General features: G+C 41.6%; 1 protein-coding gene across 8 annotated transcripts in view; it reads right to left on the bottom strand.

The window, feature by feature from the left end:
* Positions 1–5,677: 5,677 nt before the first annotated feature.
* CDK7 (cyclin dependent kinase 7) overlaps positions 5,678–13,795 on the bottom strand; it is a 28,937-nt gene continuing 20,819 nt past the window's right edge. For 6 of the 8 annotated variants that reach the window (XM_075726057.1, XM_075726058.1, XM_075726060.1 and 3 more), the window contains 4 exons: positions 13,443–13,670; positions 12,333–12,482; positions 9,101–9,248; positions 5,678–5,902 (listed from right to left, as the gene is read on the bottom strand). In XM_075726057.1, the coding sequence (XP_075582172.1) occupies positions 5,877–5,902; positions 9,101–9,248; positions 12,333–12,482; positions 13,443–13,670 (552 nt within the window). In that variant the 3' untranslated portion in view covers positions 5,678–5,876. The remainder of the gene's footprint in view (positions 5,903–9,100; positions 9,249–12,332; positions 12,483–13,442; positions 13,671–13,795) is intronic. The other 2 variants (XM_075726061.1, XM_075726063.1) reach the window with 1 other exon arrangement.

The following is a 13,795-nucleotide window of genomic DNA, read 5'->3' as shown; positions in this document are numbered from 1 at the left end:
AGCAAACGGAATGTTTTAAGTCACTTGTTGGACTTGAAAGAAAGCATTTCATAGCATTTGAAGATTTTAGTATTAAAAAACCCACAAGGCTGGTACTTCCAGGCAAATTTGCTTAAAAAAAACTTTTAAGAATGACAGTTTAATAAACTGGTTGCTTAGTTGTTTTTTCACTCCAATAGTAATTCAAAGCGGATTAAAATTTGCATTGTCTATTAAGGAAATGCACCAACTAAACCTTTCTAAGTAGGTTAATTTTTGTAACCAAAGTACAGAAGAGTAATATTACACAGCTTTGATCTGAACTCTCCAGGTGCTGCATTTGCACACTCTTTTGTCGACCCTTTTTAGCACAATACCATGTAATGCCAATTATAAATGTCATTCTTTCTGACCTCTCAGCAAATGTATGCAGTGTAGCTTTTCATTACTAAATGAGGATTTTATTATATGATGTCTCAGGTTTCTTAATGACAGCTAATACCTTTACCTTACAAATAACTGGCATAGACATTTAACTCAGGTGACATTAAGGAAACATTGTGCTAGGAGAAAAGGAGACAGCAGCAGTTTCCCAGCACATTTACACATTTCTGACACTCAGGTAAGCAGCCAGCAAGCAGCAGGGAGTCTGGTGCTGGCCTGAGGCACTAGTCTTACCGGAGTTAATGAGTGACGGAAGAAAGGAAGCCTACATACCCCCCAGTTACTAGATAAGGTCAAGATAAAGGGTCTTATTAAAGAAGTTCTACAAGAGTATTAAGTTAGGCAGGCTCAAGCTGCATGCTGAGGGGCAGCCCAGTTCTCCATCCTTACACAGAGCTTCAAGCTGGCAGAGTGATGATTCTCAGAGAGTCAAGTTTTAGGTTAAGACCAACAGTTGTTAACCACATCCAACCATCTGCCTTATTTCTCTGTCAGACACTGCCTCTAGTGGCAAGGAAAACTGATCCAGTTGTAAATCAGCATTTCAACTCCTGCAATTAAGTCTGATAGATTAAAATCAGTTTCTGCCATCATATATATAAAGATATAAACCATGGTGGCACTGTTAACTTCCTCAGGATGCTGATGTGAGAAAACCAGAGGAAGCTCCTGAACATATGGGTAAGTTTCAAGCAGCAAGAAAAAGACAGTTTCACATTTGTCAGCCCAGTAGCAGACTTCTTCAGAATTGCTAGATTGCAATACATTGTTAATTATCTCTTAATTTTGTCAGTGAATTTTTTCCTTAAAAAAAAAATAAATATATTCATTCACAAATGGCAAATCTATGCAGGACGGCGTAAGTATTCTTTGAGGGTACCTCCCTATCAGTCTGGCCCAAACTGGAGTGGAGGTGTCCCAAAGCCAAAGTACTTAGCTCACAACCCGTTGTCAAAGTCAGCTTAGTGTAACTGTCAGTGTCCCCACTGAAGTGGCACAAATACCTTGTAGTAGGCAATAAATCACATTCCACTAATGCTTTCTAATTAAGAGTGAAATGCCCCCTCTCATTCTCCCTTCTCTGCGTACCTTTCTGTTCTTATCACAGTAATGAATGCTGTTAGTGTGAAGGTTTCTGGGCACAATTTGAGCTGACAGCACTAGAGGAAACGGTCACAACACTGATGGTCTCTGCGCTGACCACACAGCAAGCCGCTCAGAAAATCCTCATGCAGGACCTGCCTGCCTGTGGGTTTGATTCTTTGGAAGGAAGAGACAGAACCCTCCCTGCTCAACCCGCTGTCCTTTTATCTGAAAGAATATGAGTTTCTAAAAGAAAATAAATAGAAATTTTCTGAACAAGTTGCTCACAAATAGAAAGGGGAAAAAAAAAAGGAGAATACTAGAATTGACCACAGAGGTGATATGAGGCTAGTTCGATAGTGTCAAAACTGAGATTTTATTCCAGCTCTACTTGGGCAAGCTTGAAAATGAGAAATTGGTGTTATAACGATGAACAAAGTTTGGCCAAGCGGAGTTCTCAAGCTAGCAAGAACAGAGCTGCTTCTGGAGCCTTCCTGGTAGTGATGGTGGGCTACAGGAGGAATAAATCTAATTCCCAGCAGGTCTTTGGGAAGATCAGAATCAACAGAAGGTTGTCCTAGGCAGCGTTGTATTTTGGAGGCAAAAAGAGACTGCAGCCATGCATGTCTTTTCCCCAGCCTCTCACACTACTGGGTATCAGCAAGGTGTCTGTCAAAACACAGCCTGCCAGAAGTGTTCAAAGCACTCAGTTTAGCTCTCTGAGAAGTTTCTCTATCTCAACCTGACAAGCTACATCCAGACCTATCCCCGTTTTATCCTCTGATTTTACTACAGCCATGTGGAGAGAATACCTTACCTCAGAGATGAAGTTGACATAGTGGAGTAGGAAATGCAAGGCAGAACAGAGGGATTCAAAGAAAAGCAGGCCTTGCTATAGCCTTTTTGTAACAATCCCTCCCTTCTCTCGGAGAAGCAAATGAGTATTTAAAAGGTCACAGGTGAAACCTGCTCTGTAGAGGAATCATTACATTAGAGCACATGGACCATGAACATTTGTGCACCAGAAGAAATGGCTGAGTAGGAGTTAAGCAAGCAGTGTACATGCAGTAAGTCAGGAGAACAAGAACAGCCATAAAAGCCAAGAACAAACAGGTAAAAGCAAAGAACTGGCAGTGCTGCCAGGAGTGCTGACAGCATCAAGGCCACACCATGGATAAAAGCATGTCACAAATGCAAAGCAACAACTGTGTGTTACAACTCAATCTGGCTCTGAGCCTTCTTTGTCAAAACAAAAATGCAGGGAGCATGCAGCGTTGGCACCAATCATGAACGAGGGAGACAAGATGAGGGTGTGACAGCTAGCAGTCCTTGCTCTCCATGCCACCACAAGTAATCCTGGCATGTGAGAAAATGAAATCAGTTTTGTTTAAAACTGAGAGCACCTTCCCCTTCTGTATTGTGTGCTCATAGAATGAGTTCTGCTACATTTATTGTGGCAACAGTGGAAGGAAGAAAACAAAGTTTTAATTAAATTATATAAACAGTATCAGTATGATGCATAGAAGTTACTCAAATTCCATTAAGTCTTGAGGTAAGAGCCCTCAAGTTCGCAAAGAGGAGTACTAACCTTTCAGGAAGAAACAGCAGTAACTCACGATGAAAAGGTGGTAAGGGCAGAAGAACTGTCTCAACCCAAGAGAGAAGGCATTTAGATTACCTTCCAGTTTGCACAAGAATGCACATTGCAGGCTCAAGACAAACCATCCTTGATTGTTATGGTTCTGAACAGAAGCAAAGTAGATTGCAGCAGCTGTATATTCAGTGAGTTGGTGTGATAAAAGACAGATTGTCAAAGCTGAAGCATGATTAGCACGATATAAAGCTTACAAGGTAACCAAGTCACAAATTAAACAGTATTTAGATGGCTAATTGCATATGATTGCATATTAAGTTATATTCACCAGGAGTCCCAAATATTCCTTCCAGAGTTCTGACCCAAGTCACAAAAGTTAAATCAAACTATCCAAAAGCCTGAGATTAAGAAAAAATACTGTGCTGATCCTTTTTCTAATCTTATCTTACTCTGTGATGTACATACACCTTATCTATGCACAATGCCACCATTAAGAGCAAGGCAATTTTAGTCCATTACACAGGTGGCTTCATTCATGAACTCAGCTGAAAACAAGACTTAACTGTATACCCTCATGGTATAGAACAGGCCCCAACCATACACACAGTGCACTGTATGCCAAATGAATTGCAGGGTGGGAGCTACAAGGGAACAGCTCCTAAACTTACATTATATAGAAGCATTGTTATTTCTGAGCATCTGCTGTGGTGAACACATGACTCAAAGCATACAAGACAGGAGCCTTAGTCACAAAATAGCCTCTCTCTCCGACCTCACTCTTATAGAGCACAGTAACTGTTCTCTATACATTCAAACACTGCCCAGCTAACTCAGTACCTGCTCTACAATTTTTGCCAATAGGAGCTTAGAGGATTGCTATGTGGAATCATAGAATGGTTTGGGTTGGAAGGTACCTTAAAAGTCATCTAGTTCCACCCCCCCTGCCATGGGCAAGGACACCTTCCACTAGATCAGGCTGCTCAGAGCCCCATCCAACCTGGCCTTGAACACTTCCAGGGAGGGGGCATCCACAGCTTCCCTGGGCAACCTGTTCCAGTGTCTCACCACCCTCACAGTGAAGAATTTCTTCCTTGTATCTAATCTAAATCTGCGCTCTTTCAGTTGTTCTAACTGGAAAAGGCTTCCTTCAGGGAAGGGTATCACCTAGGCACACACAGCATTTGACAAGAAGGGAATGGTGTAACTCTCAAAGCAGAGCTGACACAATCCTTAAAATTGTCACTGCCACACAAACTCTATTTGTTATACCCAATAGTTAGGATACTCACTGAAAAATGCAATAGCTGCTTTAGGGCTTGGAGGTTTCTAGGCTTTGAAGTCCAGTCAGAACACTGCCTTAGATAAGTTCAATGCAAAAAGGTTTACAGTACTCCTAACTCTCTCCTCTCTATTCAGATTAATATATTTTTGTACATGTGCCTGTGAGAAGTAGGATTGCAGTTCTCTTAATCCCCTAGCCTGCACTGAGGATGATGTTTGATTACACAGACAGTAAAAACTGCTGTAACTAATGTTATTCAATAAACATTTTCTCTACAGTGTCAATTAGATCTTAGTAGGAAATTTAATTTTCAACTGCCAACAACCAATACAGAACAAAGTAGGGCATTGGGAGACTAATAACTGTTCTCCATCACAAGGCCAGCATACTTCACATTGGCTCAAGGCAGAAGTCAAATGAAGTAACACAGGAGCAAGAAGATGCTTGCTCTTCCTCTATGAGCTGCAAAGTCATCTACTAATCCACTTGCCACACACATTAGGAAACAGAACGCTGAAAGTGGTTCACAGGTGGGAAAATGGCAATGGCTCACCAGGTATCCCTGAGATCCACTGCACAACAGGGGTGGGCATGCAGTTAAGCTGCATCAACAGCACCTACTGGCTTGTTTCTCTCCACTGCAGAAGTCTGGTTACCCAGCAGCCACTTTGCAACACAGCCATGCTGGAAATCAGGCAACATAGCTGAGCCCAGTATCTGCACTATGAATTGTTCAACAGCCACAGGTTGACAGGAGGGCTGGTATAGTTTTCCCAGCTGGATCTCCCTCCATCTCTTACTGCAGTCTTCAGGCTGTGAAGGAAACAGTATTTATATGCTCTCAGATAATTTCTCCTGGAAGACTGGAGTCTGCAAAACCCCCCCAACACTTCACATTCAATCGGTGCATCATATTGTTTTCAATATAGTGGATGTGTCCTTGGAAAGTCTTAATGCATGACTGCTGGAAGACCACATGCAAACTCATTTGTTAATACATTGGCATATTAACTGGAACAAAAAAAGCATCGTGCCTTTCCTTTATAATGATACATTTTTCCCAACATTTATTATGGGGCTAGGAGACAATCCTATGCACATTTGAGCTGCACGTGAGAAGGGTGTTATTTGGAGTTTTCTTCCTTAGGGTGTGTCTGTAGAGGATAGCATGTGATTCAGCATAAAGGTTCTGCAAAATTAAGTCTGTGTAAATCTGTAGCCAGCAAGTAGTTTTGACAGTTACTACCTCAAAGCACGAGTCAAAGTAAGGAGACAGCAAACCACAGAAAGGAATCTTCTTGTTTTGCTTAAAAATGCTTTTATTCAAAAAAAGAAGTAGGGTTAATGAAACCTCTGTTTCAGTAAAGAAATACTAAATTCACATTTTACATATGAAAATATTACGAAATAACCCATTCAGTGACTATTGCAGCGTATTTTCAATGGTTGGGACTCGGGCCATTTTCATTCATTTTCATCCTCGATCCACAGCAATCAAAAAATCAATTTTTTTGGTAATCCTGAAAAGTGTAAATCACATTGTTACCAAAGTAAAGGGGTCCAGCCCTTTCCTCAAGGTTTTAGTATTTGTTTGATACCATTCTTGAGATACATCTACTCTGAGATGCTTAATGCTGTTTGCTGCAGCAGCAGTACCTGATGGTTTTTTTCCAATGAATCTATGAAAGAGTGCTAGAATCAAAGCTCACTTGAATCAGTACATGTACTCCAAATGAGTCCCAAGTTCTGTAATTAAGTGTTAATTGCATTTGGGATACATGTAAGTATATCTCTCGGTTGGTTTAAAAAACTAGGCAGTTAATTCTACTTTTAAACCTAAGAAAGGCAAGCTATTCTAAGGCTTAACCCTGTCCCACCACACATACACTCTTAATGATTTTTCTTATGTACTGTCACTACCCAGCAATAAGCTGTCCGCAGGAAGTAACAGCCCTTTTAGTCTCTGCCTCATTCTTTAACCATGTCTGTGTTTAGTATCAGCTGTAGAGATGATGAGGGCAGCAGTACTTTTCTGATTCTATCCCAGATCTTGTCCTCTCATTTCTTCATATGCTACTTATTTATAATGTAAGTAGAATAAACCATATCCATCCCAGAAGGCAGCTATGAAGCTTACTATGGAAGGATCCAACTGGTTTTGCCTGCCCTACAGGCAGACGTCTCCTGTAAAATACCCTGACATTTGAATCACACCCATGGATTTTAAACAAATGCCCAAACACCACAAATTCTTAACCTTAGATAAGAATAGAATGTTTTTTTTTTTTCCAAACCAATGTAGAATAGTTCTGAAATTAGATAGATTCCTTATACTGCGTTAACTCAGGAAAAAATTTAGCGTTGTATCTTTTATACTCTCTGTTTTGTGAACCTACGGCTCTGTAGAAATGCAGATTAATAGGACTAGAAATTGGTGTCCTGGGGAAGGAGTGCTGCTTTTGATTGTTTGCCAGAGTAGAGAAGATGGACAATGATGTCGTTGTAGCGTCAGTGTCTCCACATACCTCACTGACCAGAAATAAGTGGTAGCAATAGCTAGAAATGATGCATGTTTTAATACTTTTCACAGGCAGTCATCCATCTAATGATAGTTTTCCCCGACAATAAAGAAGTTGTTTTTTGAGAAATACAGCTGCTGCACATTTAAGTTTGGTGAACATGCCCCACAGGCTACAGGGTTTTGTTCTTGTGGAAAAGCAGCACTTAAAGAATGGCATAAATTCTCTCTCCTGGCAGCCAGCCCCCCGTGCCAACATTTTATAAGAGGTACCCATCAGTAATCACTCAGTCCATTCTGCTAAGTTCCAGAGTGCTACCTCAACAGGCCTAAGGGAAAGACAATGTACTGTGCAGGATGCAAGCACAGGCCAGCCTAAGAATTTCAGGGAACGCAACTTATTTTTCTTTGAAATTACTTTTGCACACTTCCACTCTCCATAGCAATAAAAACATACTGTGCTTCAAATTTCATTTAAACAGAGACTGTAGGATTGTTCTTCCAAACCAATATTCAGATTTTAACTTTAGATGGTAACGCCATGTAAGGATGTCAAATGAAATCCACGGTAGCAGATTTGCCAGCTCAAACATCGTCTCTCTCCTTTAATGTTCATTGGCACCAGAGGATCCACCTTTGAGACCCTCTGGTTCTGTCAGCCCAGCTAAGGCAGTAACAGAACATAATGGGAAATCCACATCAGGAATCCATTACGTTTCCATTTCCGCTTAGTGGAAATGATACTGCTTTTTATACTGATACTCAAATGTCTCAAGAAGTAAGGCTGACTTCCTAAATGTCTTAGTTACAGCCAATCTCAAAAATCCTGGCGTTTAACACACAAGTCTGATTTCCTCTTGCTGAAGATGAGACTTATGGAAATACCTTAAAGCAATTAAGTGTTCTAGCTTGATACAGCTCTGGAAACTCTGCTCATTGTCAAATGCAAGACTTCAAATGGTTAAGTCACAGAACTCAAGGAAGCATTTCTTCCTCTTTCCTGTCCTTTAGTTAACAGGCATACTTTAGGGCATGTACTCCAAAACACTAATCACCAACCCTCACATGGTCCTTGCAAAAGGAGCTGAATTAATTACTAAGTTACAGTAAGTTGACAAGTTCCCACATGTCAGTTGACCCACAGTACCGGGGTCAGCAACGAGCATGCAAATAGTCAACTAATGAAATTTTTCTTTGAGATTAGAATCTTATGCTGGGGAACTAATGCATTTTACTTTTAATTTGACACAGACTAAGAAACAACAAGTCAAAGTGCCAAAAAAGTTGAACTCTAATAATGTAGCTGTCTCTCTGAATTCAAGAGGAAATGCTCTTTCATGGAAGCATCTCCATTCCAAAAAGATATCATTCCTGTATCAAAACAGAGTCTCATACTGGCAATAACAAAAAGCTGACGCTAACCTGACAGCTGCTATTTAGCATATTGCAGCTTTTAAGATGACCAACTCCAAGTTTAATAGTTGCCTCTTTACTAGAAGGTCTGAGTAATTTAGTGTCAGATACAGGTCTTGAGTCCTCAGAGCTTTTCTTGCCATGAAGATACAAAGTACATGCTACTGTTCGGTGAAGACGGGAGGCTCCATATAGAAGTAAATGTTAGGGAACAGGCTTGCCTTTTAAAAGGGTCACAGAAACATGCTTAATGTTCCTTACCCAGAGCCGTCTTAACAGTTAACTTGCTTAGAGAGCGAGTGAGCAGAAATCTCTCTTCTGAATCTTATTTACATTCTCCAGTCTGTCATCTGAAAGACTAACATGCTATGTTTCTCTATCCCCCCCTCGCCTTTTTTCATTTTAAGTGATGTAAAGTTAAGTTATTTCCACCTCAGTAAGATGTCTCAGAAAAAAACTATAAAGGACATCATAATAGCCTATAATTTACTGGGTAGTACCACACTCCATTACAGAAATTAATGGAATTAGATATTTCCTCTCACAAATAGATTCCTAAGCACTATAAAAGAGCCTATTTTGTACCAATTCTGTTAGAACACAGAACTAAGTCATTCTCACCCTAAAGCATTTATCCTAAAACATAAATCATTAAAGGGCTTCAGCTGGTGCTGGTGCCCAGGGATGTAGTCCATTCAGAGAGTTTTTGTTGTGAAACACCGGAAGTATCACATTCCCTCTGAGCATCTAGCTCTATTTCAAAACAGGTGAAACATTAAGAGGTTACCTTGATCTATTCCTTCTGTTCTTTTCCTTTTTAAATTTAAAAGTGCATTTTGTTGCTCCTTTACAGCTTCTGCAGGACAGTTGGGTCTTGGCAGCTGATTTCCTGGAGTGGGTCCTGGTCGGTTACTGAAATACTTCTGTTTCAATGCCTTAATGATAATGGAAGAAAAATAACCAAGTAATTAGCATAAAGTGTCAGAACACCATCTGTAAAGAGGTTATAATGAAATAAAGCACTTGCAATTGGGACTTCAGAACTGCTTGGACACTTTTACACTAGAAGGTGGCCTTGGGACAAATCAAGATTTTGTATTCTTAATGACTACCCACAGCACTTTGATTTGTAAGCCAAGAAATAACTGTGTACTGTTATTTTTAACTAGTGCTCAGACATCCTAACAAAACTCTAGACTACACTGCAGGAGGTCTTGTACAAACAACCAGCTTCTAGCTCTGTAAAGCTTATATTCTGAATAGACAGATGAGACAAGAGGATAAAGAATAAAGTAGGAATAAAGAAAGATTAAAAGAATATATCCAAAGTCTTGATCAGATCCAGGACCTGGACACCAGCTGTTGTGCTAGCTTTTAAGATAGGTCTTTCCCCAAAATTTCTTTAACTGTACTGTTTCTACACTGTGAACGGTGAGAAAAACGTGGTTTGAATTAGAGCAGAAAAGAAACACAAGTGAGCAGGGTTAATTTCATGCAGTGGAATTACATACCCTATTTTAAATTTGAGGAATTCCACACCTTCCATAAACTGTGGTTAAGAAAAAGAGGCTAAGCTGTCTCTTAGGTAATCATTACTCTTGCTAGTGTCAAGTTACATGGTATTCAATGCTAGCTGTAAGTCAAGCCAATACAGTAAGCGCAAGTTGTTTCCTGCCTTAAACTGTGGCATTGTCAATAAAAATGCTAGATGAGAAAAATCATATATATTCAATATTCAAGTCACCATCCTACAATATGACCTGTAAAATTACTTCATACATAAAGACTAGTACAGAGGTGTCCCAAGCATAACAGAACTAATTATTTGGAAATGTATATTCCAAGTCCCAAGTAGCTAGCGATAGGACGAGAGGAAATGGGCTCAAGCTGCGCCAGGGGAGATTTAGATTGGATATTAGGAAAAATTTCTTCACAGAAAGGGTAGTCAAGCATTGGAACAGGCTGCCCAGGGAGGTGGTGGAGTCACCATCCCCGGAAGCATTCAAAAAATGGGTAGATGTGGCACTTTGGGACATGGTTTAGTAGGCATGGTGGTGTTGGGTTGATGATTGGAATGATGATCTTCGAGATCCTTTCCAAGCTTAATGATTCCTAGTTTTTACTTTCATTATAAATAATCCAGCCACCAAGCCAGGAAACATGAAATTGCTACTCTACCCTTAATTGGTTTAGTGATGGACCTGGTAATGTTAGATTAATGGTTGGACTGGATGATCTTAAAGGTCGTTTCCAACCTAAATGATTCTATGATTCTATAAGTTCTTAAAGATGGTGACCAAAAAAAACCTGAGTGTGCTCTGAAAAAGCCTTCTAGTAAGAAGATCGAGTGCACCCTCAGTAAGTTTGCAGACGACACCAAATTGGGTGGGAGTGTCGATCTGCTCGAGGGTAGGATGGCCCTGCAGAGGGACCTGGACAGGCTGGATCGATGGGCCGTGGCCAACTGTATGAGGTTCAACAAGGCCAAGTGCCGGGTCCTGCACTTCGGTCACAACAACCCCATGCAACGCTACAGGCTTGGGGAGGAGTGGCTGGAAAGCTGCCTGGCCGAAAAGGACCTGGGGGTGTTAGTAGATAGCCGGCTGAACATGAGCCAGCAGTGTGCCCAGGTGGCCAAGAAGGCCAACAGCATCCTGGCTTGTATCAGGAATGCTGTGGCCAGCAGGAGCAGGGAGGTGATTGTCCCCCTGTACTCGGCGCTGGTGAGGCCGCACCTGGAATACTGTGTCCAGTTTTGGGCCCCTCACTACAAGAAAGACATTGAGGTGCTGGAGCGTGTTCAGAGGCGGGCAACGAAGCTGGTGAAGGGTCTGGAGAACAAGTCTTATGAGGAGCGGCTGAGGGAACTGGGGTTGTTTAGCCTGGAAAAGAGGAGGCTGAGGGGAGACCTTATTGCTCTCTACAACTACCTGAAAGGAGGTTGTAGTGAGGTGGGTGTTGGTCTCTTCTCCCAAGTAGCTAGCGATAGGACAAGAGGAAATGGGCTTAAGCTGCGCCAGGGGAGGTTTAGACTGGAAATTAGGAAAAATTTCTTTACGGAAAGGGTGGTCAGGCATTGGAACAGGCTACCCAGAGAGGTGGTGGAGTCACCATCCCTGGAGGCGTTTAAAAAACGGGTAGATGTGGCACTTCGGGATATGGTTTAGTCTGGTCTACCCTTGATTAGTCTAGAGTGGGCTTGGTAGTGTAGGTTAATGGTTGGACTGGATGATCTTAAAGGTCTTTTCCAACCTAGATGATTCTATGATTCTATGATTCTAAGATATGTAACACATGTACTAATCCCCTGGATTGGGATCTGCCTTGTCTAACAAGCAATGAGGGAGTCCTGGCCTTAATGGGACAGCTCTGTTTCTTGCACACTTCCCTAACAGTGTAATGTGGCAGAAATACAGTTTTGAAACTGCCAACTGCTGTTATCTTCCTCATAGCAGAAATCAAGATTCTGAACTAGAACATTCTGCAAGATTTTCAAAGTCATTCATTTCTCCCCATCAAAGAGTAGTGAAATTGAGATCCGTTTCACCCAAGTATAATGGAAAGGGCTATTCAGATCAGAATGCTGGTTTAAGTCACCACAGAATTTTGTGTTAAAAAAAGAATCAAAAAAGTTTAAGTGAAATTGGAGAAAAGACTGAATGAAGTAAGGATGAAAGCCTTTCAAACCCAGGGAATAAGATATGCTATGTTATGACTTAAGTTTCAAGCTTTAGGTGACTGAATTTTGAATGTCAAATACAATGAGTGTCTGAAGGCCATGACACATACACCTTTTAGTTGTCTACCTTTGCTCTACATCGGGAAAGGAGATGATCACTCAGCATTATTCATGCCTTTCAGAGTTCTCTCTATAAAACACTGGAAATATGTTTCTAGTATTTCATAGACAGAGCTATATGACATTTCATTTCAAACCTTGCTTACTGGCTTCAAAGCACATTTATCTGACATCAACAGTAGGTTAATGAACATTAGGACATAATGCAAGTGTACTATACCTGAGTAGCTGTAACCCTAGTGCAAGGATTAAATGTGAATAAGCCTTGCAGAAGACTGAGCAAATCATCGCCAGCTGCACTGAAGATATGTTGAAGTGGCATTCCAGGGAACAACTTAAATGTGACATAATCTGGAAGACTCGTCATCCCCTACAAAGACAAAAAACAGAAAGTGCATTTTTCAAGTTACAAAGAATCCAGCTTTTCACAGAAAGGGAACTTTATATGGCTGTCTTTCAGTAGAAGCAAATTATCTTGCAAAACACCTTGCTAATACTTGGTCACTGAAATAAAATAAATGTAGGAATAGTAGATCACAAAGACTTTTTTTTTTTTAATAGCTGTTACAGGTGTTTCACACTTTCCCTTTCCAAGTGATCTGTGCTTCACTTGCTTTAGTGGTGACCAGTCCAAAAGGCAAAACTGCCAACAGAGAAAGGAAGTATGAAAGAACTTTAGAGCGGGTGCAGACAAATGGAGTAAAACTTTTTTGCAAACTGACATGGTGGAAAAGACAAGATTCACAAAAGAGCCAGTCTGCATTTTCTCCAAGTTAATAATACACTGTCCTCCTCCTCAAAGTTAACTGATCATCATGAGCATTTTGAGCTACTTTTTTCTCCAGGATACTCAGCCCCCTGAGCTGGAAGACAGGGACGGGAAGCCCTCATAATCCAGAAGGAAGCAGTTAACGACCTACTAGGCCACCTGGATGCTCACAAGTCTATGGGGCCAGATGGGATCCACCCAAGAGTACTGAGGGAGCTGGCAGAGGAGCTTGCCAAGCCACTTTCCATCATCTATCAGCAGTCCTGGTTAACAGGGATGGTCCCTGATGACTGGAGGCTTGCCAATGTGACGCCCATCTACAAGAAGGGCTGGAAGGAGGACCCGGGGAACTACAGGCCTGTCAGCCTGACCTTGGTGCCGGGAAAGATTATGGAGTGGTTCATATTGAGTGAACTCAACAGGCAAGTGCAGATCAACCAGGGGATCAGGCCCAGCCAGCACGGGTTCATGAAAGGCAGGTCCTGCTTGACCAACCTGATCTCCTTTTATGAGATGTTGATCCACCTGGTGGATGAAGGAAAGGCTGTGGACGTCATCTACCTGGACTTTAGCAAAGCCTTTGACACAGTCTCCCATAACGTACTCCTTGGGAAGCTGGCAGCTCATGGCTTGGACGGGCGTGCTCTTCGCTGGGTAAAAAACTGGTTGGGTGGCCGAGCCCAGAGAGTAGTGGTGAATGGAGTTAAGTGCAGTTGGCAGCCGGTCACGAGCGATGTTCCCCAGGGCTCTGTTTTGGGGCCAGCCTTGTTTAATATCTTTATCGATGATCTGGATGAGGGAATTGAGTGCACCCTCAGTAAGTTTGCAGATGACACCAAGCTGGGTGGGAGTGTTGATCTGCTGGAGGGTAGGATGGCCCTGCAGAGGATCTGGACAGGCTGGATTGATGGGCC

Source organism: Pelecanus crispus, chromosome Z (genome assembly GCF_030463565.1).
Source record: "Pelecanus crispus isolate bPelCri1 chromosome Z, bPelCri1.pri, whole genome shotgun sequence".
Classification (NCBI taxonomy): Eukaryota; Metazoa; Chordata; class Aves; order Pelecaniformes; family Pelecanidae; genus Pelecanus; species Pelecanus crispus.
The sequence above is the reverse complement of the archived record's forward strand: the minus strand, read 5'-3'. Positions and strand labels throughout refer to the sequence as shown.